The 26,955-nt window shown below is 49.1% G+C and overlaps 1 protein-coding gene across 1 annotated transcript in view; it reads right to left on the bottom strand.

The window, feature by feature from the left end:
* Positions 1-26,955, bottom strand: part of SMCHD1 (structural maintenance of chromosomes flexible hinge domain containing 1) — a 2,317,253-nt gene that overhangs the window by 882,000 nt on the left and 1,408,298 nt on the right. The window contains exon 33 of the mRNA XM_078687460.1: positions 7,502-7,620. Coding sequence (XP_078543586.1) covers positions 7,502-7,620 — 119 coding nt within the window. The remainder of the gene's footprint in view (positions 1-7,501; positions 7,621-26,955) is intronic.

Below are 26,955 nucleotides of genomic sequence, written 5' to 3'. Positions count from 1 at the left end.
AGGCCAAGTACAACCAAGGCGTTAACACTAGGGTCAGTATATTCAGAGATTGCCAGAACTTATTTTGTTATCTCTGAGTGAAAGGCACTGTCAAAACTTTATCGACTAAGTGTTACAATGACAATGTGTGTGGCCCTGCGTATTCAACCCAGGCCAAGTGCAACCAAGGCGTTAGCACTAGGGTAAGTTAACTGAGTTATGACCCCCCCAAAAAACTTTTTTAACCATATAGTGAACAGTAGGAGCACCGGTACTAACGGAACATGTATTACTTCTATGAGACCATGTGTCCCGAGGGAATTCATTTAACTCTATTCCACTCAATAATCTCGTTCAAGCCCTGTGTGTCACTGTGTTCTCTGTAAATCCATCTCGCTTCCTTGTTCAGTAACACTGCCTCCACGTTCTTCGGATTGCCCTTCACTGTTTCAAGCACAGTCCAAGTAAAACCATGTTTTTCCTGGTAACAGTGCTGAACAAGTTTAGTAGTGAGTTTACCTGACTTGATTGTACTTAGGTGTTCTTGTATGTGCACTTTAATTTTCCTTGTAGTCAGGCCAATATATTGGAGACCACAGCTGCACAATAGCCTGTAAACCACATTAGCGGTGTTACAATTGCTAAAGTGGTTTAGAAACCATTCTTTTCCTGTTGTCAAAATCACACTACTACTTTTCTTCGTTAGTGGGCAGATCGACCACATCCCACACGGATAGTGCCCATTAGGTACAGTCGTGGAGTCATTCCTCTGGGGCAAGTGGTCACGAGTATGGACAAGCCTGTCCTTTAGATTGCCTGACCGTTTAAAGGCAAATCTCGGGGGCGGCATGGAGAAGTCTTTATTGGATAATAGGTTCCAATGTTTTCTGATAGACTGTCTAATTTTTGTTGCCATTGGGTCGAATGTCATCACTACTGGAAGACAGTCTTTTCTTTCTTTATTGGTGTGTTCAAGCAGGACACTCGAGGTGTATTGAGTGCCCTCTTTCTCGCATTCTTGACCACCTTGCGGGGATAACTGCGCTGCTCAAGTTTCTTGGTCAGGTCAGAAGACTGTTCCAAGAAAGCACTTGTAGTTGAACAATTCCTCCGATACCTCATAAATTGGCCCACCGGAAGATTGTCACGGAGGGCTCTGGGGTGATATGACTCGTACATCAGGAGGGAATTTCTGTCAGTGAGTTTCTGGTGGACCCGAGTGCTCAGGCCACCCTCCACGCATGACTCAATTTCAAGGTCCAAATATACAGCTGTGGTGTGGCTATATGACCAAGTAAATTTCAAACTCTGATCTTGTGAGTTCAGCCAGGTCAAAAACTCCAATAGTGATTCCTCAGAACCTGTCCAAATGCAGAGCACATAGTCTATATATCTCTTCCAGAGGCTAATCTGCCCCTGGAAGGGGTTGGTATCAGGATAGACGATGTGCTCCTCAAATTGGCCTACGTATATACATGCCAGGCTGGGGGCCATAGTGGCCCCCATTGATGTTCCAGAGGTTTGCAGGTAGAGTTGGTCCTTATACCCAAAATAATTTCGGGTGAGAGCCAACTCAACACATTCCATGACGAATGATTGTGGAGCATCATAGAACTATTCGAGGTCCCCCAGTGCGCGCGCTGCTGCCACCAGCGTAGCGTCCTGGGGAATACTCGTGTACAGACTCGATATCGATCGTCACGAGGAACTGAGTACAGGAATTATATGGGATATTCTCCAAGATGTTAAGAACATCGGTGGTATCCTTAATAAAGGAGTGTTGGTTCACCACAGATTCGCGGAGGAAGTATTCCGCGTATTGGGAGAGAGGCTCTAGTACTGATTGTATGCCCGACACTATGGGTCTGCCGGGCGGTGGGCGGGTGGGCTTGTGTATCTTGTGTAAGATATAGAATGCTGGGGTCCTGGGGGTGTCATTCACAAGGAATTCCGCTTCTTTGACTGAGATCCATTTGTTGGTCTTAGCTCTATTAACCATTTCACGAATGGTTTGCAACAGGCCCTCAACCGGATCCCTGTTGAGAGGTCTATAGTTAGTACGCACATTCAACAGACGCTGTATCTCTATGTCATAATCCCGCGTATTCAGGACACACATTGTCAGTGCAACACTTAGTCAATAAAGTTTTGACAGTGCCTCTTACTCAGAGGTACCAAAATAAGTTCTGGCAATCTCTGAATATACTGACCCTAGCGTTAACTCCTTGGTTGTACTTGGCCTAGGTTGTACACGCAGGGCCAAACCCATTGTCATTGTAACACTTAGTCGATAAAGTTTTGACAGTGCCTTTCACTCAGAGATAACAAAATAAGTTCTGGCAATCTCTGAATACAGTCAGTTTTTAAACAACCGGCCCCATTTGTCCCCCTTTTATGTTAACTCTATATATGTGGTAATATATATGTAATATTGTAGTTTGGGCAGTTGTGGATATCGTGATGTTTAAACCGATGCCATAAAACCGATGTGAGCAGTTAGACTATCATGAAATGGTAGTTTTCAAGGTGGTTTAAGGTGCACTTGTCTGCATATTAATTAATTTGTGGACCCCTTTTTTTGCGGCTTCATGGGCATTCCCACTAAAATAAATTAGCTTGAAAACGTCTCCTGACCCCACTCTAAGATGGCGCCCGCCTTTCCTACACACGAATAAACCTTTCTGAGCATGCCCCCTACACCATGTGACCGGACATTCTCGGGCGTGTCAAAATCAACAGACAGTTAAATAACGCCGGCAGGCAGTACGCGGCGTTCCTGGGATGATACAAGGTCCTTGTTCCACACGTGTACGGTGAGGAGATTGGGTAGCGGCATAAGTAATACTTGCCCGATAATGTTAACAGGCGTCGAGACATAAGGTAACAGGCGGGAAAACTATCGAGTCGGGGAGCGAGCTGGTGATTCAGTCTCCATTTACTAACATCTTCATCAGGGTGGCTGTGGGCTCATGCACATCGGGTTCCCATCCTTGTGTTAGAAGTGTAAGATAGTTGTCTTATATGAGGGCAGAGTGTGATCCTGTTAACATATAAGGAAGGAATATGTTTTGGTGTAATTTTACATTCTATACAGCGATGTAGAACATAGTTGATAGCTCTAACTACAGACCTTTTGCTTACAGATTGATGCTTCAATCAACAATAGGGCGGAAGTGTGCCTGATCAGCTGGTATGAGAGGACTTGGCTGATTGTGGGTAATGATTTGTATATTGATACCAACATTTCATAGATTAAGGTACCGAGATTGGTCTAGTTGTGGTTTTTAATGGGTGTGTTTTTCAACTCAACAGTGTCCTAAAACGATGTCCAATATTGGTGCGGTGACCGAGTGTTAATACCCTGATGAATCTGCCAAAAGCAATGGGGCAGGTAGTGGTATGCGATATTAAGCTATCAGCCGTTTTAACTCACCAGTACACACTAGTACTAATAATAAAGTTAAATAATGAGTGTGTCTGATGATTTTATCACTCTTGTATGTTGGTCACACTAGGGAGCTATTCATTTAGCTTCTTGTCTAGCACTTTTTTGCACGCACCTTTTGTTTTGTTTTGTACATTTCCTTTGTTTTGTACATTATTTTCTTTTTGGAAGTGGAATGGTAACCAATGATGAGAAAGGGGCATAGAATTGGTAACATCTGCCAAGTTCCCCGAGGGTTGTTCGCCCGTGAGGTGCCTTCCTTTCCACCACACATTTTTTCATCTTTCTAATTGTGGGTGGATGTACTGTCTTACGGGGGCAGACATCATTGGACGTGTTGAGTTGAATGCCACCCTGAAACTCCAGGTTTTTAGAAACAAACATTGGTTTGTTGTGGACAACAAGACATTAGAGAATACACACCTCACCGTGAAGAGAGAGGGGGTGTATCTGGAATTATATAGTAAAATATCCAGATTGGTGTACACTCATGTCGATTAGACGCATGCTAACCATTGTCCTTGGTACAGGGATCTTTTTGTGATTGTTAGAGGCTCTAATAACCTTAATGAAAAGATGGGTTTAGAAGTAGAAAGTTTAATCTCTCCCTTAAATGCTGCCAGTGGAGGATTTTTTAGGGAGAGAGGGTGATGGCTTCGCAGTGGTTCAAGACTAACAGATGAAGACTCTGTGATTTTGAACCTTTAGGAGTTTGGCAATGGCTACAGTATGCAAATGTCAAAAATGTAGCAGATGCACACCTATTTATTCATCAATCTTTTTCGAAGTTATACGTGTTCTCATGCTTGCGTGCCGATTGGGAACGTGCCTCGCCTCGAAACACGTGTGTAATATTAAAAAAATGTTGTTATACATTCTAGGTTTGCTTGTACACACGAACCAGTTGGCACTGGTGGGTGTCTTAGTATTGTTCCGCCTACATTTATTTATATTTTGGGGTAGAGGGGGTTCATTAGTCGCTGTGTTTTATTATTTTTTCACTTTTTACAAAGGGTTTATGGGACAGGTAGTCCGTAGAACGTTATTTTTCAGATAGGGAAGGGCCAATGGTTGCAAAGAGCAGTTACCTTGGAGGGAGTTGCTAGAATCAGAACGGTGAGGGAAGGCTTTCACGATTGGAGGAAAATGTGAGAGGATGAGTTTAAATTGCGAGTATGGGAAGGAGGAAAGAGCTTGGAGGTTTATGATTCGTCATGGTCATGGAGAGGAGCCGTGTGAGAACGGCTGTGAGCATCTATGAATAATGAGCAGGTATGTAGGAAAGATTAAAACTTGGGCAGGGTACAGCTTTAGGTTTGAAGTGCTATAGGGTGCGGTTCTATTGCACACAATCATTGCAAGGGGTGTAGTCGCGAAGCGGGAACGTATAATTTATGTAGGTAACAAGAGGTTGTGAAGTTTTTATGCAGCACTGCGGTTTAAATGGTAGGTTTAACAACGAGGATGGATGTGGGGGAGGTTACCGCGGGCAGTAGGAACTCCATGAGGCCGCTACACCAGGAAAGTGAATTGTTTAGTTTTAGTTATTTTTACACGAATAAGAAGGTTGTGTTTTATTTACAGCATGTAGTTGAGTGATAAACTAATTATTGACTGTAAAGCATGTTTGTGTGAACATTGTGATATTAGATCATGGACTAATGGAGGTTTATTTTAATTTCAACAGCTACCCCTGACGAAGGGCTAAAAAATAGAAGCCCGAAATGCATTGGGATATTTTATATCTACAGCTGCTTAACATAAAGTTTAAGTCCCTCGTGATGTGATAAGAGGCCCGGATCGGCACAACCGCCTCATTTGAAAATTTGTCTCATTGTGAATTATCAAGAGAAATGCGATAAACTTTTGGAATACATGGAATAAATAACAAGTTTGAAACGTAGTTTGTAAAGACCGTTTTTGAGCTGTGCGATTGGAATGCAGGGCCGTGATTCTGCAAGGGTTTTTTGAATGGCTACAGTATCCCAGGTAGGAGATCACAACAGCTATTTTTAGAAGTAGGTTGAGGAGGAGATGGATGGCTCCCAGCTGGCTTAGGTGTGGAAGGGAGACTTGGTGAAAGCTTTAATCTGGAGAGCAAAGGAGAGAACACTGTCTGACAGAACACTAAGGTTACAAGCTTTCAATATGTATTGTGGAGAAGGGCTAAGGAACTGAGGCCAGGCAAAAATCTGCAGCTATCCCCATGAGGACGATACCTGCTTTATCACCATACATGAAAAGGCAGTTTTCCTGCATCCAGTACTGAACATGAGAGAGGCAGAGCGATAGCACGGATTGGTTGTTGGCATTCCCAGCCTGTTAAGGTAAAGTTGAGTGTCTTAAGCATATATGTGACAACCAACATTACAAGATTCGAGGATCTGGGTGACAGGGTGCCTGTCAATGTTGGAGAGCGTTTTGGGTATAATGCCGAGTGCTGAAGGACACCAAAAAAGAAGATAAAAGACTCAGATAGGAAAGCTTGACCTAGTGAGAGAGATTTACAAGAAGGAGGTAAATCAGGTGGGTGCTACGCTCCAAATGCCTGTAAATTGTTCTAGCCTATCTGATTGCTTGTTAAAAGAAGGAGAAGTGTGATAGTGTACTGTGGCCTGGCTGCGTAGATGTCAGCAGGCAGTATGATATCAGAGAGAATGTAGAATGATGTTTCAGAATGTGGTTTAAAGAATAACAGGCAGTTACCTGGAAGATCTTGTTTGGGAGAGGTGTTGGAATACAGTATTTTTATTATTCACCCTTGATATGTGTTGGTAACTGGTTTACTACGTTACACAATCAAATAGAATTTCGGTGGCCATGGTGTTGAATGCTGTAGACAGATCCAGGAGTTATCAGAGTGCAGTGCAAGGAGAGGGTTTTTCCATGCAGTTAAGGATCTTTTCTATGATTTGTTGTAATGTAGCTTCTGTTTCTCTTTGGAGTCTGATGTCAGAATGGAAATCCCTTAGGAGGTTTTTACCTTCCAGATGAGAAGGGAGTTGCCAGGATACAACTATATTAGTGAAACCCCAGACATGGATCTATAGTTTGCATTATTCTCAGGGCCTATGGAATGTGTTTTGAGGCCAGGTGCAAAAAGTGTTATGACTGAAGGTCTGAGGAAAAGTTCTACTGGCAAGACATGCATTATTTTAGTCACATGATAAGCAGTAGTAGAGCTGGAAAGCTTAGATTGACACTTTTGGTGTTGCAAATGTTTCAGTTATGGAAGTGTCAAAGGCCAGAGTAAAGTCTGATATGATGGTAGAGGCATGTGGCAGTGGGTTGTTAGGCAGACAAGCTATTGTTGGGATGCTCTGTCTTAAAGTAGATTTTGTTTGTGTAAAATAATAATAAATTGCCACAAATTTCTGGGAAAGGTGTCGGGCGAGAGGACAAAGGTCTTACTGTAGTCATCTCTTTAAACATTTGGAATAATCTTCTAGTCATGTGTTGGCATAATTGATGCAGTACTGGAAGTATGCTTTTTTGGCTTTGATGCAAGCTAGTTTATAACCTCTTGAATGGACTCTCTATGCTGTATGATCGGAGGGAAACTTAGATTTGACCCCTTGCCTTTCAAGAACCCGGTATTTGTGTTTTACCTGGAGGAGGTTGTTTGTGTACCAACATTTAGACTTTATGGACAGACTTTTCTATGACAAAGCAGGGATGGCAATATCTAGCACATCCTATGAGACATTCTTTTCAAGAGGGGGAGGAGGTCCTACATTGAAATGAATTTGGTATTGTGAATGCTATTAGGCAAATGAATGGGATTCTATAAGAAAAAATATCTATTACTAACTAAGGCAAGCTAGTAATGTCCAGGGATATTCCAGCGGATGAGACATCAACAGGAAGAAGTATTATTTGAGAAACATACTTAATAGTGGGAAGAAAGAACGAAATAAGCAAGTAATAAACATAAAATCAGATGTAATTGTGTTGAAAAATAATTATTTATAATCCAAGGAAAGGTTTGAACATTTTAAAATCAAACTGTATATGTAGAGTAAAGGGAACATTTGCCTTTTTGTGATCTAAAAATCAATAATATTTGAATTTACTCACACTATCAACAGGTGGGCGGCTTCCATTACTTTGCCCTTTCCACAATTTCATGGAAATGCTGCCTGAGCCTATGTTCTTAATGATGGTGTCATCTTCTGAAACAATACTTACTATAAACTCTACAGAAGAAGAAAAGTTTGCAAAAGAATACATGTTAAGCATAGACATACTCTAAACAAGTACTACAGGCAATCTACTGACGACATCATATAAGAGTACTACACCATGCACATTTAGATATTTTCATGACTATGATCCAGCTAATCACACACTGGCTGGGGCAGCTCGGTATTCCAAAGTTAGTATTATTAGATGACATGCAAAATTACAATTGTACTGTGTTTTAAGTACGGAGAAGTAGTCCTAATGGTAATGCAGGTATTAATTAGATTTGTGATGAGTATATGTACTGATATTTTTTAAGATGTGAATTCCTGTTATTTATTGCTATAAATATTGTGACAACCTAAGCATTATATTTGATCTGAGAGTTGTGCTTTGCATGGAAGGTGTGAGCGCTATGGTTTGTGGATCTAAACATAAGTAAGAATTTTTGTTTTTTATTTCACAACCATAACTGCACTTTAACTGTGTTTTAATAGTTAATTTCAGATAGGTTATTTTTTTAAACATATTTTAATTGTCAGATTGCGCAAACATTGCAGGGCTCTGCACACCAAAGGCCACTGCCGAATCAAGCCATACATAACAATGAAAGCAATTGACTTTTGTGAGTGATATGTAGATGCATAACAAACGCATATAATATAGTACCAAACCCCCCTCCCCCAACTCCCCCACTCGCCCCTCCCCAGAAGTCGCACATAGTCCATATAGTCCTGTCCACAGCCTTTATACAGAATCCGAGAGTCCAATCATGATGGCACACATTGTGAGAAGTTGGCCTGATATATGATGCTCACTAGTTCTAGTGACCACCTTGTATCAGTCCAAACAACCCTTATGGTGATTGGTTGTAAGTCAACCTTATAGACCAGCTATCCTAATGGTAGCATGGACAAAGCAGTCTTAGGCTAAACTCTTTTGGCATGTGAAGCCAGCTGTTTTACCACAATATAACCCCTTGAATACCGGATGAAAGGACACCACACAGGTTGTTATGAAAATAAACAATATATTTATTAATAACAAACACCTCTGAACTCTTTATGAGATCAGAGGGCTAAGCACATGACAATCTCTTAGGAAAAATACGATAAGTTGCACAAAGTTACAATGGTGCCCTAGGGGCACGGCAAACCATATACTAAGTAAATGGTATAAGGAAATCGATAGAAGGATTGAGCTGTCCAGAGGCTGTAGGATCGCTGGGACTACACTATCCTAACCTTAGGTAAGTAATAGGAGGCCCACGGGACGCGTGTGCAGAGTGTGAACTCACACGCGAGATGCGTAACAACGTCTACGGACAGTACAGTTCAAGAAAAAGGTGAGTACGGACAATCCTGACTAGTTAGGACTAAAACGACTGTGAATCTGGACACTAGGAGAGTCAAGCTACCCTTGAGCACCGAAGTGCTCTTGTTACCTCACCCACGGGTTGCGGGTGCATAGGTGCGAAGTCTATGGAGCCTGAAAGAAAAGATGCTGCAGGCGACCAGGAGGAAGATGTCCGGTGTGATCCAAGGGTGGATCAGAGATGCTGAAAACCTGAAAGCAGAGGGGACAAAGTTCAAAGTCACTAGCCAGTGACTGGAGTGGAACCAGGAGGGAACCAGATGTCGTCGTCGCGATCAGGTGAAGAGTGGACGCTTGTCTCTGCAGCCACGTGGACCAGGAGGTGTCTTCGACGACCAGGATGGAGGCACGAGCTGTCCCATGCAGGCTCTCGCTGTCGGCGGTGTCGGATCCGGATTTGGAATCAACAGGCCTTGGCAAAGGCAACCCACGCGGTGAGTGGAAACAGCGTCTGGAGTGGACCAGGAGGGTCCAGGGTGCTCCTCTTTTGGAAGGGAGCATGGGCCAGTCTGGAGCAACCAGACCAGCAGTGTTGTTTTCAAAGTTCGTCGTCTAGGAGGTCACTAGCCAGACGGCAAGTGACCAGACAAAGCGTCGAGCAGCAAACAGGCAGAAGGGCCCCACGCAGATCTCGTGGATGCTGGAGGGCTGATCTTCGGTGGAGGGGCTGCTCGGGGCTGGGGCTTCTCAATCCCCAAAGCACTTGGTCGATTTTACCTCAGAAGTCGTGCTGGAAGCGAAGTGCAGTTTCTCCAAGATGGCGGGTCCCACGTGTCTCGTCGCACCCACGGATCTAAGCTGTGCTGCAGATGTGAGTTGAGGTCGGAGAGGTCTGGGAATCCGGGTCTCGTTGGGCTCTGAAGTCTGGATCCTCGAGGGAAGACGACAAAGTGAAGCCGCTGGACGCTTGATGGTGCCTGCAGTTGCAGGGTGGACACTCCTTGCCCACAAGGGAGATTTCTTCAGTCTTCTGTTGTAGAAAGTCTTGTAGAGTTTCAGTTCAGGATTAATCTAATTTGGAATGGGACCAGCTCCTACCTTTATCCTGCTAAAGGGGGCTGTACTACGATTAGGTCCCTCCTATGGGTGGGACCAGGAAGGGGGGTGGTTACACCCCCTATCCTTTGTCCGGTTTCGCGCCAGAGCTGGGGCAGGGATGCCCCAGCAACTGGTTTGAACCGGTGTATGCACAGGACACCTTGTGTGCCCCAGGCATGTCTCATTCCTTTCAGGCCTGTCCTACCCAATACACAAAATCCTGTCTGGGGTGGTGCTAGCACCTCCCAAGGCAGGAAACCCTTTGTCCAAGCCTCCCTCGCTGGAAGGACTCCCAGCAGCAGCAGGTCAGACTTGTGTCTGTGGTGGCAGCATCCATTTTGTGATGCCAAGGCTCGAGTTAACTTTAACCGGGGTTCGCAGTTACATTCATGTCGTGTCCCTCTAGAAGGGTGGAATGCTACCCCCGTCGCCAGAATTGGCGAGGGGGTAGTATTCCAATTCGTATGACACCTTACTCGACATGTTTTGATAATGTTATACCAGAGTTAGCATTCAACCGCGAGGATTATAATGCACATAAGAGTATATGGTATAGCGTTATCATGGAACAGCTATTAGGACTTGGTTCCGCAAGCTGCAGACGGGCTCAGCTCATGCCAGAGCACCATATCACATAATTCCAAGCACTCTGCCTTCAGGATTGATAAGGCCTGCCATAGGAGTGACTGATAGGAATATATGTGTCCATTTTGGGGTTAGATATAGGTAACTATATCTATAGCAAAGGGTGATTACACCACCTTGCCCCAGCTGTCTTAGCAGCCAGTTGTGTCAGTTTAGATGGCCAGCCAGGGGTGGCATAATACATGCTTCAGCCCCTGGTAGGCCCTTGGTACACCTATGCCCTGGGTACCTAAGGTACACTGTACAGGGACTGATAAGGTGGCCCAGTACCAATTGGTAAATGCACCTGAAGTACATGGATGTCAATTTAGAGAGAGAACAGCTAGGCTGTGGGTCTGATTAGCAGGCCCACAGCCAGGGAAAGTCGTAAACCAGTGAAGCAAAAAGCAAAAATCTGGGGTGACCATAGGATTGCAGACCCCACTCTCCTACACACATCTCCCCGGGTCCCCCCTCCCACCTAGCATCTACACCGGCCCAACCCGCTCCAGATATCACCCCAAAGGATGAGTCTCTACTACAGCTGGTGGCTTCAGCCACAGACCCCGATAATCTGCCCATCGTTTCCATACTTTGTAATGCTTGCATGGGCATCCCCTGGCCACAAAAATAGGCTGTTATAGCCCCATACAAAAGTGCAACCCATTCTTCCAAGCGGCCACCGATGGGGCCCGCAGCGCCTTCCACTCCTTGGCAATATCTCGCTTCGCCAATGTGAAGCCCAGTTGTATTATGTGCCGTTTATAGATATTACCCCCAATTCCTTCTAAAACATGAAGCAGGGTAAGCCATGGCGTGCGCGGGAGCTCCCACCTCAAGACCTCCGACAGGCAGGAAAACACCCCCCTCCAAAAACCATCTAGGGAATGGCAGTGCCAGATGGTATGTATGAACGTGCCCTCCTCCCGCTCACATCGAAGACATTCCGGGGAGATCAACCCCGCCCGCCACAGTCGTGTCCAGGTAAATGGACTCTGTGCAGATATTTAAACTGGACAAGGCGATGGCGCATCGCTATGGCTGCTCCCCGAGGGGCAGCCAGAGCCTCCCTCCAGTCCTCCTCCTCCAATGTGCCCACATCTACCTCTCAGTCCCTCCGAAGCTTATGGAGTGTGGGGGAGCAATGAGTGGGGGCCAGGGCGTGGCGAAATTGTAGATACAGATAGAATTGCGACAGTGGCATAAGGAATTCCCACTGCAAATCCTGGAAGGACTTGAGCGTCATGCCCCTCATAACATCCCCCGGGGTTGAAACACTAATATCATGTGGAGTGGTGTGGCTCACTGGTTAGAGGCGGCAGACCCGTAAGCAGAGGACGGCCCGGGACCAGGGTTCGATTCCCGACGCGGCAGGGTCGTGGACCAGGGTCAGCGGGCTCGATAATTCTCGCCTCGTGCCTACTCCAGTCAGGGACCACACTCGGCAACTCTGGGCATTAGCTTGCCTCATCTTCACAACGGCCCCCCAGACCGCCGGGGATGCTTGGTCGCACCTTAGAGATACCCATTAGGGACCATCTCTCAGGGTGAGCCAGGACGGGTTCCCCAGCGGTCGAAGCGCGGAGATACTCCTCCGGGAGTTGATTCTAGCGCTATATAAACCGACAATTAAATTAAATTAATCCCAACCCCGGAAGCCCTGAAGCGCTGCCAGATGGGACTCATTATGCCAAAGCGGGGTCTCCTGGGTCAGGGTGTTCCACCAACCCATGCGCCGCAACGCCTGCCTCCAAATCAGGAATACCACCCGTGTGGCCTACGGCATCACACCGCAGCGGCGCCGAGTACAAAATGGCGTGAAGCGTGTGGAGCCCCATAAGCCAGCACTCCAATGCGTAAGCCGGGTCCCCTCCGTCAACGTACCACCACTCATTAAGGACTAGTAGGTGCGAGGCTTGGAAGTACAAAAAATGTCCGCAGACGCAAGCCCTCAAAAATATGTGGACAGTAAACAGGTGCGCAAGGCCACTTGCACCTCCCCCCCTCCCACAAAAATTGCCCAAGCATAGAATTCACCATCCGGAACCATCTGGGCGGGATCAGATACGGGTGATTCTGTAGCTGGTAAAGCAGCCTAGGAAGCACCACCATCTTCAAGATTGCCGACCTACCATACAAAGTCAGAGGCATACGGGACCTGGACTTAATGTCTGCACAAACTCTCTCCCACACCAGCACCAGGTTCTGCTCCCAGGAGGGGGGGTCTCACCTGTTTGCCGACCGGCTGCTGAGGGGTCTCGCTGCCCCAGTGACCTGACACCGTCCAGACGCCGAGCTGCCTTGATACTGCTGGGTCCCTGACGTTGTGGCCGCGGAGAGGAGCGGACCACAACTCCCAGCTTGCCTGGTCCACTGTCACTGCACCGCCCACTTCCTGTGGACAGCGCCAGGAGGCGCACAAAAGGAGACGGCTCCCGGAGCAGAGCGGGGGTCTCACCTGTTTGCCGACCGGCTGCTGAGGGGTCTCGCTGCCCCAGTGACCTGACACCGTCCAGACGCCGAGCTGCCTTGATACTGCTGGGTCCCTGACGTTGTGGCCGCGGAGAGGAGCGGACCACAACTCCCAGCTTGCCTGGTCCACTGTCACTGCACCGCCCACTTCCTGTGGACAGCGCCAGGAGGCGCACAAAAGGAGACGGCTCCCGGAGCAGAGCGGGGGTCTCACCGGTTTGCCGACCGGCTGCTGAGGGGTCTCGCTGCCCCAGTGACCTGACACCGTCCAGACGCCGAGCTGCCTTGATACTGCTGGGTCCCTGACGTTGTGGCCGCGGAGAGGAGCGGACCACAACTCCCAGCTTGCCTGGTCCACTGTCACTGCACCGCCCACTTCCTGTGGACAGCGCCAGGAGGCGCACAAAAGGAGACGGCTCCCGGAGCAGAGCGGGGGTCTCACCGGTTTGCCGACCGGCTGCTGAGGGGTCTCGCTGCCCCAGTGACCTGACACCGTCCAGACGCCGAGCTGCCTTGATACTGCTGGGTCCCTGACGTTGTGGCCGCGGAGAGGAGCGGACCACAACTCCCAGCTTGCCTGGTCCACTGTCACTGCACCGCCCACTTCCTGTGGACAGCGCCAGGAGGCGCACAAAAGGAGACGGCTCCCGGAGCAGAGCGGGGGTCTCACCTGTTTGCCGACCGGCTGCTGAGGGGTCTCGCTGCCCCAGTGACCTGACACCGTCCAGACGCCGAGCTGCCTTGATACTGCTGGGTCCCTGACGTTGTGGCCGCGGAGAGGAGCGGACCACAACTCCCAGCTTGCCTGGTCCACTGTCACTGCACCGCCCACTTCCTGTGGACAGCGCCAGGAGGCGCACAAAAGGAGACGGCTCCCGGAGCAGAGCGGGGGTCTCACCGGTTTGCCGACCGGCTGCTGAGGGGTCTCGCTGCCCCAGTGACCTGACACCGTCCAGACGCCGAGCTGCCTTGATACTGCTGGGTCCCTGACGTTGTGGCCGCGGAGAGGAGCGGACCACAACTCCCAGCTTGCCTGGTCCACTGTCACTGCACCGCCCACTTCCTGTGGACAGCGCCAGGAGGCGCACAAAAGGAGACGGCTCCCGGAGCAGAGCGGGGGTCTCACCTGTTTGCCGACCGGCTGCTGAGGGGTCTCGCTGCCCCAGTGACCTGACACCGTCCAGACGCCGAGCTGCCTTGATACTGCTGGGTCCCTGACGTTGTGGCCGCGGAGAGGAGCGGACCACAACTCCCAGCTTGCCTGGTCCACTGTCACTGCACCGCCCACTTCCTGTGGACAGCGCCAGGAGGCGCACAAAAGGAGACGGCTACCTCCGCCTCGCGGACGCGCGCGGGCGTCGCCGGGCGGAGCCCGGGCAGAGGGCGGGCCGTCTAAGGCCGTCCAAGGACGACCAGGGACGGGACGGGCCACAGCTCTATCATCATGGGTAAGCGCAAATTAGTAACTCCAGTGTTGGGCGAAGCTAAGGCCAAGGTGCCCAAGTACACTACAAGTATAATTACATACTTGACGTCCAAAGTTGACGAACTAACAACCCAGATAAAGGTCTCAGAACGTGCGTTGGGTCTGGAAACTACATCAGCAGACTCATGTTCTATGAATACTTTGCCTTCCACTTGTGTTCCACTGGAGCCGACGATTATTATTGACTCATGTCGTCTTAATGTGGCGCAGTCCCCCACAACATTACCTTTCCCGGAGTTCCCAGTTACTGTTGTACCTGCTATAGACATGGGTCTTACTGAAAACATGGTCGTTTCCCAGCCCAGGGATCAGAATGCCATCTATATTACTGAGGAGGGCCTCTCGTCTCTTCTGGAAAAACTTTTCTCTGAGAGACTTGAATCTGCCTTAATCCAGATCGCAACAGATATAACTGAGACTCTGAAGGACTGTGTTAATACTTTGCTCAATAAATGTGAACGCATTAATGAGTTCTTAGATAAACAGCTCCCTATAATGCCACCACAAAATTTGACTTGTATTCATGCTCCACAGGTTTCTGCCCCTATAGACATCGATCCGCCTATTGTCCCCGCTATAAATACGCCCGTTGCAGACCTTGTGTCAAGCATTGGGAAAGTTGTCAATGGTAGATATATGCCTCTGCCGCAAACAGCGCCAAACCGTGTTTTATTGGAAAAGCCACGAGGTATTCCGGGAGAGCGGGTGGGTAGGGTACCTCCAGTGCACTTGCCCCCCGATGCAACTCCCTTTGTAGCAGTATTGGTAAATGTGCCCAAATTAGATGCAGGGGAGGTGGAACAACATGAAACGCTGCTTAATCACACGGAAAGATGGTGTAATGCGAACTGTTCGGGGGAAAGTAACATCGCAGCTAATATCTTGATGTGTAGAAGGGTCAATTGGGTGGGGAAAACTAAGAAATGTGTGGCAGGAGACTGTGTTATAGTTAATTTTAAATCCCGTGATGTCATTAGTCGTCTTTTTTGGGATGCTTCCCCGTTGGATCCATTAGGTAAGGGTGTGCGCGCCATGCCCCTGGGTTTCTTTTATCCACCTGTTCTTCTGACAGCGGGAGGAGGGCACAGTAGGCCGTTGCAAAATAACAACTGTGGGGTAGAGAGTAGACAATTTTCTCCACACCAAGGGTATGAATGGGTGACAAAGAAACCAAGGGCCGCTGGCGCAGTTACTTCTACAATGAATACGCACATAGATAACTTGCCCCTTACAAATAGATTTGCGGCTCTCGCTAACCAGGCAAATATGGACTGACTAGAGCCCCACCAGACGAATCTGTTAGCTAATGCCCAAGTAGACAATGCTATTACTATTACCCCAGGTATCATTACATCTAATGAAGGGGAAGTTACAACAGAGTTAGGTAATAGAAAAGTTAAGATCTTGTCCTGGAATATTGCGGGTCTACGTGCTAAACAAAATGACCCAATCTGGCTGGGTATGCTAAAAGAATATGATACAGTTGCCATGCAGGAAACATGGGCACGGGAAAATACTTTCTGGCTGGACGGTTATTCGTCATTTTTCGTCAAAGCTCAGTGTACCACAGTGGGAAGGGACAAAGGTGGCTTGATGTTATTGGTTTCACTTAATATAGCTGGAAGTGTGAGGGAACTGACTAGTTCGTCACATCATTTCCAGTTCCTAGAAATCCTTCAGCCAGACAAAAATAAGCTTGTTTTAATTAATTGTTACAACTCCTTGCTGGGTGGACCCCCAAATTTCGTTTTAGAAAGTTTAAATATGTTCTTAGCTGATTACATGTCAAAACAAACCACTTTTGTTCAGATCATTTTAATGGGCGATTTTAATGTTCATCTATGCAGTTTGCATTGTCAGATTAAAGACTTTAATGGGCCTGATCTTACGAGTCCCCCTCATTTTGAGCATAATCTGAAGGGATCAGCTTTGGAATATCTTTTATCTGTAAATGATTTATTTGAACCGGGTTTTTCAGATCTGAAAGATCGTGTGGCCACATATAATGTGAGGGGTAGTGAATCCATTATTGATTACATTTTTCTATCCCCAGGACTCCACCATTATGTTCATTTCTATAATGCTATTGAAAGTGGTTTTAGTGACCACAACCCGGTGTGTTTAATTCTGGATGGGTCGCTTGGACTGCTCAAAAGGGCTTTGTTGGTCACTTCTGTGAAGAATGTTAAGAGCAAAGATCAAGGGAGGCGATTAAAATGGTCTAAAGTTTGCCCAAATGATTTTTTAAACCTTATCGAACAAGACATGATGGTGGAACTACAGATTTGTAGAGACCCGGAAAGGGGGGGTAAAGAGATAGTCGCCGCCTTTGAGGCTATCTGTTCTGAGGTGGAAGAAGAACTTACACTTAGCCCAAAGAGGGGACCTGCCCCAGTCTCTGGTTGGTTCGACCATGCTTGTTCGAAAGCCCACTCTGCACTGTTGGCAGCGCTCAAACATTCTCCTAGAAATAAGCTAGAGGTAGCACAGTTAAGGAAAAAATACTCTGAGGCGGTAAAAACACGTAAAAAAGCCGTAAAAGAAGAAGCCTGGGATGCTTTAATGGATTCAACTACCCTTAAAAATAGTTCTAAATTCTGGTCTATAATAAATAATCCCTTATTTGCCCAATCATGCAATCTAGACCTTGAGGTAAATATACCAGAATTTGAGTGGCTTAAACATTTCTCAGCCATCTATGGGAGTAATCAAGCTTATGAAACATTCCATATACCCTGTTATTCTGACATGCAACTAAATCTAGATTTTAATGAAACTGAAGTCAAGACTGCGATAATTGGCTCTGCCAAGAGTAAAGCCCCGGGACCCGATGGTGTTCCTCTAGATTTTTACAAATCAAACCCGGATATGTGGGCCATGATATTGAGGAATGTGTTTAATCATGTACTTGTAGGGGGTTTCCCTAATACCTGGACGTGCTCAATCATTGTCCCAATTTTCAAAAAAGGTTTAAGAAGTGACCCCAAATGTTACCGCCCTATTTCCTTGTTGGATTCTTCTATGAAAATCCTGGGTAAAGTATTGTTGGCTAAAATTGATAAATGGACATTAGAAAATGACATTTTGTCCAACGCCCAGTATGGTTTCCGGAAAGGAAGAGGGACAGAGGACCAATGCCTAAATCTGCACATGTTAATTTCCAAATATACAAAGGCAAAAAAGGGGACAATCTTTGTTGCTTACATGGATTTATCCACAGCTTTTGACTTAGTAAACAGAGCGAAGCTGTGGGCCATGTTATTAAAAATGGGTTTGGATCCCCCTCTGGTCTATTTTTTAGCTGAATTGCACAAGGACTTAAAGGCCTCCATTAGAATGGACCAAGAGGGACATCGTACAGCTTGGTTTAAATCAGGCAGGGGTGTGCGGCAAGGCTGCATCCTCGCCCCTATGCTGTTCACCTTGTATATAAATTCTCTGGAAAAGAAACTTTTGGCTGCTTCTGCGGATACACCACGTGCAGGAGACATTAACATCCCAGTGCTCCTGTACGCGGATGATGCCGCCTTAATAGCCAGGACACATCTTGGCCTCCAGAGACTCTTGGATACATTTAGTGACTTCATGTCTTCTCTTGAACTTGTGGTCAATAATTCTAAATCCCATGTCATGGTTTTTGGGGCTGCTAAAAATAATACTAAACCTTTTAATTGTAAGGGGGAAGTGATCACTAATGTTAAAGTTTTCACCTACCTCGGCATAATTTTCGACAACAAGGGCAGTTGGTCTCCTCAGATAACATCAAAAACCAAAGCAGTGAGGAGCTCTGTTAATGCCATCTTGAGCTTCTCAAGGAGACTTGGAGGGAAGCCAAGTGGTGCATTATTAGCACTGTACAGGGCGAAATCATTGGCTATAGCTAGGTACGGAGCAGGTGTTTGGGGCTATGTAAAAACTGATACCATTCAAACAGAGGTTAATAAGTTGTTTTGTTCTGTGTTAGGACTCCCTCTGTCAACAGCCACTTTTTCTGTCCATCAGGAGCTTGGAGTAGGGTACATTACTGATATCCTTTCCATGGCACCCATTCTTTTGTGGATTAGGGTCTGGATTAATAATAACCTAGGTCTTAACCACAAAATTCTGATGGATTGTTTAAAACTTGACAAACACAAAGATATTGCCTGGCTGTCATATATCAAAAAGTGCTCAACAGAACTTGGACGCCCGGAGATTTTCTCCTCCCCGCTGGATCTAAAAAAAGCAGACTTAGCTTGGGTTAAGGAAAATTTTTACAAGCTCAAGATCCTGGAGAGAGAGCAACTCCAGTTAACAAAACCTACGGTTAGAGCACATTATATGACAATTATTTGTCCGGCAATTCAACCATATCTTACCCTAGTTAACATTCCGTTTCACAGGTGGCTCCTGGTTAAGTTCCGTTTTAACCAGATTTACTTGGTACTCTGTGACAGACAGGGCTGGTTTAAGCCGGAGGACGCACCTGTATGTAAATATGACAATTTTTCTATTCAAGATAATATGCACCATATGTTGTTTTGCCCCCTCTATAACGTCCCAAGGCAGAAGTATTTGATACCTCTGTTGAAAGAGAAAGCTTTTATGCAAGCGAAACCAGCTTTACTGTACTTGCAAATGCTAGATACGCCCTTGGTGATGTTCAGCGTAGCAAATTACCTTGTAGCTGCTGTACGAATCAGGAAGAGGAAATTATGATTTATCCTTTGGTGACTTTGATGAACGTGGTATATTTTGCTTTTTTGCACATGATGATCTCCTTTATAATCTGACCCCTTTTTAGATGAAACTATGAGCCATATTATGGGGACTATGAGGAATGTGGTATTTTTCGCTTTTTTGCACATGATGACTTCTTTTAACCTGACCCATTTTACTGTTTTTATATATTGTATTGTATGTAAATTTTAACATGTATCCGATTTGTTTATTTGCCGTAGTATGCTTTTATGATTTTTAACTAAATCGAATAAAGTGGTTTTTGACTTGACTTGACTCCCAGGAGATTGCTGGTACGTCCGACAGGAACACCCCGAGGTATTTAATGCCCCCCCCCTCTGCCAACTGAACTGTGGATGCCCATGTACCCATTCTTACCTGATCCCCAAGAACCCATAGTGTAGATTTGCGGGGGTTCATGTATAACCCCGATGTCTCCCCAAATATCTGCATGATCCGCAGGAGTCGCGGCCCCGTCCTGTCGACTGCTGTAAGGAAAAAGAGGACATTGTCCGCATATAAGGCAATCCTGTCAGACAGGCCCGGAGCCCACTCAAATCCCCAGACCTGCGCATCAATGCGCACCCATGCCGCCAACAGCTCCATGGCCAGGACAAATAAATATGGGGACAGGGGGCATCCCCGCCGCGTGCCCTGGCCAATGGGGAAGGCGGAGGAGACCGCGCACGCAACCCGGACCGACGCCGTCAGATCTGCGTATAGGAGCATTAAATAAGAGAGGAAATGTGGGCCAAGATTAAGTCTACGCAACAATGCAAAGAGATACACCCAGCTCAGAGAATCAAACACCCTGTCCATATCGGCCAAGAGATGCGCCGCTGGCTCCCTGGCCTGCCTAGCAGATGCCATCTCCACATGGGCCCTCCGTATGTTATGCCTGGTCGCCCTCTGGGGTATGAACTCGGCCTGGTCGGGGTGTATCAGTGCCAAGATATGGGGCAAGAGGCGGTTGGCCAATGCCTTGGCCCGAATTTTGGCCTCCACCTTTTTTAGAGAGATGGGGCGATACGAAGCTTGTTGTTCCGGAGGCTGGCCGGGCTTATGAAACACCACAACCTCCGCATGCCTCCAATCCAGAGGAAGCCGGCCATTTTCACGCACCTCCTTCACCACCGCGCGGTAATATGGGGCCAGCTGCGTATTATGGCGCCGAAAAAATTAGATGGGGAACCCATTGGGTCCAGGCGCCTTCCCGGGATTAAGCTCACCCAGAGCCGTGCCCAGCTCCTCAGTTGTCAAGGGTAAGTCCAACTGGTCACGCACCTCATCCGACACAGTTTTGGGCGGTAGATCAGCTATGAATTTATCTATTGTGGCCTCTGATACACATTCGTGTGGGGCGTATAGAACCGCGTAATAAGTCGCGAAGCTCTCTGCTATAGTATTAGGGTCTGTAATCGGCGTTCCCGCCTGGTCCAATATACCCGGAAGGGCCTGGGAGTGAAAAGTGCCCTAGCAAAGTCGGTGTAGCATCTTACCAGACTTGTCCCCCCATTGATATATCCTGCTACGCGTCGCCAGCCAAGTTTGGCGGACCTCGTTCATCAGGAGAGCCACGCAGGTCTGTTGAGCATGGAGCAGTTGTCTCACAAGCTGGTCTTCCACTGTCTCCCGACTCCGGCGTTCAAGTGCCTCTAGGTCCGCCTCTGCCCGAGTCAACTCTTCTCTGCACTTCCTGCGGGCCGCCGAACACCAGGAGATGTCTACTTCCCGCAGGGTAGGCTTCAGTGCCTTCCATGGAGTGAGCTATAGAATGATGATGGATTAAACCCAGATCAGTTGAATGGGAGTGAGTGTTTGATTTGCTCCAACGCTCCGTCCATCATCCCCTTTGGTATTGCTTTGTTCACCCTAAGTTGGCAGGGTATGCCCAGATGTGGGTCCCTTGCTCACTTTGCCACTGGATTCAAGCTAGCCTGGCTGATGACAGCTGATTAGCCAGAAACCGGTCAGGATGCTGGTTTCCGGTCCAGGGAAGACATGGCTTGGCAGTTCGGGCTGGACTGTTCCCATGAGGCACAGGGTCAGACTGATTTGCATATGGCCATGTCTGAACTGGGGTGGTGGAGTGAGCTATAGAATGATGATGGATTAAACCCAGATCAGTTGACTGGGGGTGAGTGTTTGATTTGCTCCAACACTCCGTCCATCATCCCCTTTGGTATTCCTTTGTTCGCCCTAAGTTGGCAGGGTATGCCCACACGTGGGTCCCTTGCTCGCTTTGCCACTGGATTCAAGCTAGCCTGGCTGATGACGGCTGATTAGCCAGAAACCGGTCCCAGGATGCTGGTTTCCGGTCCAGGGAAGACATGGCTTGGCAGTTCGGGCTGGACTGTTCCCATGAGGCACAGGGTCAGACTGATTTGCATATGGCCATGTCTGAACTGGGGTGGTGGAGTGAGCTAAAGAATGATGACGGATTAAACCCAGATCAGTTGACTGGGGGTGAGTGTTTGATTTGCTCCAACGCTCCGTCCATCATCCCCTTTGGTACTGCTTCCTTTCCCATAAAATCTCGGCACTAGAAACGGACCCCTCATTAGTAGTACGGTATTGAGCAATGGCTTCGCTCATATGTGTCTCATAGTCATTGTTCTGTAGGTGCCACAACGAGAGGCGCCACCCAAACGGTTGTCGCCCCCTACCTATATGAATCTCAAGGGACAACGGGGAATGATCCGAGAGGCCGCGGGCAGAATCTCGACCGACTCCACCCTACCAACCGCTACCCAGGTAACAAAGAAGTAGTCAATCCCGGAAAAGGACTTATGGACTGCCAGGAGGTATGTGAACTCCCGTCTAGCGCCATGAGCGTGTCGCCAAACATCTACCCAGTCCAGACCTGTCACCAGCGAGTGTAGTTTCGAGGGAAGACCACTACCAGGGCCACCCCCACTCTACTCCTATCCCTAACCAAATCCATAACATTTTTCCAGTCCTCCCCCACCACGGACAGCACATTTGGAATATCGGCCCATAGTGTGAGCAATCGTTCCACAAGCGTCCATTGTAACGGAGGGGGGGCATAGACACAACCCAGCACCAGGGGAGTCATCCCCAATCTTGCCTTGGATAAATAAATAGCGCCCGTGTATCAGTCCACTGTTGTGTATGTGTGTAGGGGACCCTGCCTTGCACCAGAATCGCTACCCCCCTTGATCCCCTCATAAGCCCAACGTGGAATACCTGTTGAAACTCATAGCGCTGCAGGCATAGGGCCTTCGTACCCATAGCACAAGTTACTACTTGTGTAACGATATATCTGTAAGAGACATTAGTTAGTGATAGATTCCTTACCTTAGAATATCCCCAGGCGTCAGACTGGATCTGGAAATTTTTGCGTAGCAGTACCCTTGCGCGTCGGTAGGCGTCGTCTGCGGCTCTGCGTCTGTCGTCGGCGTCGTGGGCGCCGTGATGACGTCGTCGGAGTACTTAGACGCCGCCTCCGCGTGCGGACGTCAGTTCTTAGACACAGCTTTTCCGGGCAAGAAGCGCTGAGCCATGACAAAAAACAACACTGGTGCCTTTGAAACTAGGGCCCTGAAAGGGGATGACCTTAACCCTAGATATCGGTTCGCAGAACGGGGAGGATGGGTGGGTCGGTAAGGAATCTATCACTAACTAATGTCTCTTACAGATATATCGTTACACAAGTAGTAACTTGTGCATCTGAAAGAGACACGTTAGTGATAGATTCCTTACCTTAGAATAGATATCCCAGCAATACCAACCCCGGTGGTGGGTCTGCGAACCAATAATCACACCAGAAAGTCCTGGAGGACGGAACGGCCAAAGAAGCCATCCCTCCGGACTTGGCTGTCCAGGCAGTAGTGTCTTGCAAACGTGTGCAGCGAGGCCCACGTAGCTGCCTGGCAAATGTCCTGCAAGGGCACTCTCCGGCCCAGGGCAGTTGTAGTTGCCGTGGCTCGGGTGGAATGAGCCCGCAATCCAACAGGGGGCTCCTTTCTAGCCAAGGAATAACATGCCTGGATACACAAGATGATCCACGGAGAGATGGTCCTCTTGTGCACCGCTTTCCCCTTCTTGGCGCCCACGTAACCAACAAAGAGTTGGTCATCCACCCGGAACTGGCGGGTGCGATCCAAGTAGAATGAAAGCGCACGTTTGGGGTCCAGACGGTGGAGCCGCTCTTCCTCTTTAGAGGGATGCGGTGGCGGAAAGAAGGTGGGCAAGGTGATAGACTGCCCGATATGGAAGGCCGTGACAACCTTGGGCAGGAAAGATGGCTTAGTACGCAACACAACCTTGTCCGGATGGACAGAAAGGAAAGGAGGAGTACAAGAAAGGGCCTGGAGCTCGCTCACTCACTCTCCTGGCAGAGGTGATGGCAACCAGGAAAGCAGCCTTCAAAGTAAGAAGGCGGAGAGGACAGTTGTAAAGTGGCTCAAAGGAAGCGCACATCAGAAATGTAAGAACAAGGTTCAAGTCCCAGTGAGGCATCACAAACGGAAAAGGAGGGAACGTATGTGTGATGCCCTTCAGAAAGCGATTTACAATAGGGGACTTGAACAAAGAGGTTGATCAGGCACCCGTAGAAAGGGCAGAAAGGTAGCCCTTGATAGTGCCCAGAGCAGAGCCCTGCTGGGCAAGAGAAAGAAGGAAGAGAAGAACCTCAGAGAGAGGGGCAGCAAGAGGATCCACAGCCTTTGCTGTGCACCATGCCACAAATCTGTTCCACCTGCAGGCGTATACCGACTTTGTGAAGGGACGCCTGGCTGCCAGAATGACATTATAGACTTCAGGAGGCAAGTCAAATGGCCTCAACTGTCGCCGCTCAATCTCCATGCTTGTAGGTGGAGACTGGACAGGTTCGGGTGGAGGACCGTCCCCTGCTGCTGCGACAGAAGGTCCTCCCGAAGAGGCAGACGAATCGGGAGATCGACTGACATGCTGAGTAGCTCGGGATACCAGTATCTTCGTGCCCAGTCCGGAGCCACAAGGATGACCTGGGCAGGTCGCGCCGGATCTTCTTCAGCACTCTGGGCAGAAGTGGTATAGGCAGAAAGGCGTACAACAGACCGCAACTCCACTCGCGACGAAAAGCGTCTCCGAGCGAGTGCCGCCTTGGAAATTCCAACGCGCAGAACTGATGACATTGCGCGTTCTCGTTGGTGGCGAATAGATCTAACCAAGGCTCTCCCCATCGCTGAGAGAGGCCTTGCGCCACGTCCGAGTTCAGACGCCATTCGTGATCCATCATGCACCGACGGCTGAGCTCGTCCGCCCTGGCGTTCAGAGAACCTGCCAGGTGTTGAGCCACCAGGGTCACACCCTGGCGTTCCAGCCACTGCCAGAGGCGCAGAGCCTCCTGGCAAAGGGTCCACGACCCCACCCCGCCCAGTTTGTTGCAGTACCACATGGCGGTGGTGTTCTCCGTGAACACCTGCACTACACTCCCCCGCACAGAGGGGAGGAATGCCTTCAGTGCTAGATGAATCGCCCGCAACTCCAAAAGGTTGATATGGAGCCGGGCCACCGCCGGAGACCAGAGGCCTCTGATCTCCGCCTCTCCCATGTGGCCTCCCCAGCCCTGGAGGGACGCGTCAGTCACAACCATGTGCTCCGGTTGGGGAAGGGAGAGGGATCTGTCGCTGACCCAATCGTGGTCCGTGAGCCACCACTGCAGCTGTCTTGCAGTGCCCTCCGAGATCAGGACGTGGTCGGACAGATTGCCCTGATGCTGGGCCCACTGAAACTTCAGGAGGTCTGCCGTAGTCTGGAGGTGGCTGACGACTTCTGGGCCGAGCCCGCCTTCAACAACCAGTTGTCGAGGTAGGGGAAGACTGAAACCCCTAACCTGCGCAGATGAGCTGCGACCACCGCCATCACCTTTGTGAACACCCGTGGGGCGCTGGTAAGGCCGAAGGGGAGCACGGTAAACTGAAAGTGCTTGTGGCCAACCGTGAACCGCAGGGGATGTGGAAATAAGCGTCCTGCAAGTCCAACGCTACCATCCAGTCTTCTGGGTCCAGGGCAGCTAGGACCTGAGCCAGTGTCAGCATTTTGAACTTCTCCTTTCGGAGGAAGCCGTTGACGTTCCGGAGGTCCAAGATAGGGCGTAGGCCCCCTTTGCCCTTCTTGGGTACCAGAAAGTAGTGGGAGTAACAACCACACCCTACTTCTGGCCCAGGAACGCGCTCGATGGCCCCCTTGGCCAAGAGGGCCGTAACTTTCTCCTGCCGAAGTCGCAAATGATCCCCTGATACTCGGTGATATTGCGGTGGCATGGCTGGAGGGGTCGTCTCGAAGGGAAGGGAGTAGCCCCTTCGGACGATTTGCAGCACCCACCTGTCCGAAGTGACAGTGTGCCAGTGGAGGAGGTGATGGTGAACCCTTTCCCCCACTGGCGACACATGGGCCTGAAAGCACGGACTAGGAGGGTTTTGAGGCGGATGCCGCGGGGGAAGGTGTGGACTGACCTCGCCGTTGACCCCGACCGCCGCCACGGCGGTTTCCACGGTCGCCACCGCGTTGGTTATTACCTTGCGGCGCGTGGCTGGCAGCACGTGTGGGAACACCCCTTCCGTGGCCACGAAAGGAATGAAAGGCAGTCGATTGCTGGCGCGGGGCCGAGAGGCCCAAGGACTTGGCCGTAGCCCTGGAGTCCTTAAAGTGCTCAAGCGCATGGTCTGCCTTGTCGCCAAAAAGGCGACAGCCATCAAACGGCATGTCAATCAGTGTATTCTGGACATCAGCCAAGAAGTTGGCGGATCGCAACCAGGCGTGGCGACGAATCGCCACCGTCTTTGCCATCGCTCTGCCCAGTGAATCGGTGGTATCTAGTCCACACCGAATTGAATAACGTGCCGCATCTCGGCCCTCCACAAGGGCTTGGCCGAGTTTAGCCCGTACCTCCAACGGGCATTCTGGCAGCACGTCCGCGACCGTATCCCACAAGGAGTGGGTGTAGCGGCCCAAGAGGCATGCGGTGTTGGAAGACCGCAGTCCCAAACTGAGGGAGGAGAACACCTTCTTGCCGTATTGCTCATACCTCTTGGATTCTTTGTCAGGCGGAGCCGACGGGAATGCGGTCTGGGAATTCGAGGCCTGGATCACCAGGCTCTCAGGGGTGGGGTGGGTGGACAGGAAACAAGGATCGCCCGAGGCCGGGAAGTGGCGTCTGGCCACGTTCCTATCTACAGGCGAACCTATAGCGGGCTTGGACCAAGTGCCCAAAAGAACGTCGGTTAAAGCCTCGTTAAATGGCAGCAGAGGCTCGGCTGAGCATGACTGCGGCTTAAGGACCTCAGTGAGGAGGTTAGTCCTCACGGCCGCGACGGGGAGCTCAAGGCCCAAAGCCTTGGCCGCCCTCATCAACACCACACTGTAGGTTGCCCTCTCCTCCGTAGCCACGGTAGGAGGTGAGACAAAGCCAGTGTCCGGCGAAGTGTCCAGACCACTGGCATCCCCAAGTTCACCTGCCCAGTCCTCCTGGGACTGACATTCACGTGTCAGAGGGTCCTCAGACCCCTCCCAATACTCCTCATCACCCATCTCCTGGTACTCAGGGTTAGTAAATGATGGGGCCGGTTCATGGAAAGTGAACTCTCCGAACGGCGTCTGAAGAGGTGCCGGGTCGAGGGAGGCATCGGGG

This window comes from Lissotriton helveticus, chromosome 4_1, assembly GCF_964261635.1.
Source record: "Lissotriton helveticus chromosome 4_1, aLisHel1.1, whole genome shotgun sequence".
NCBI lineage: Eukaryota > Metazoa > Chordata > Amphibia > Caudata > Salamandridae > Lissotriton > Lissotriton helveticus.
The sequence above is the reverse complement of the archived record's forward strand: the minus strand, read 5'-3'. Positions and strand labels throughout refer to the sequence as shown.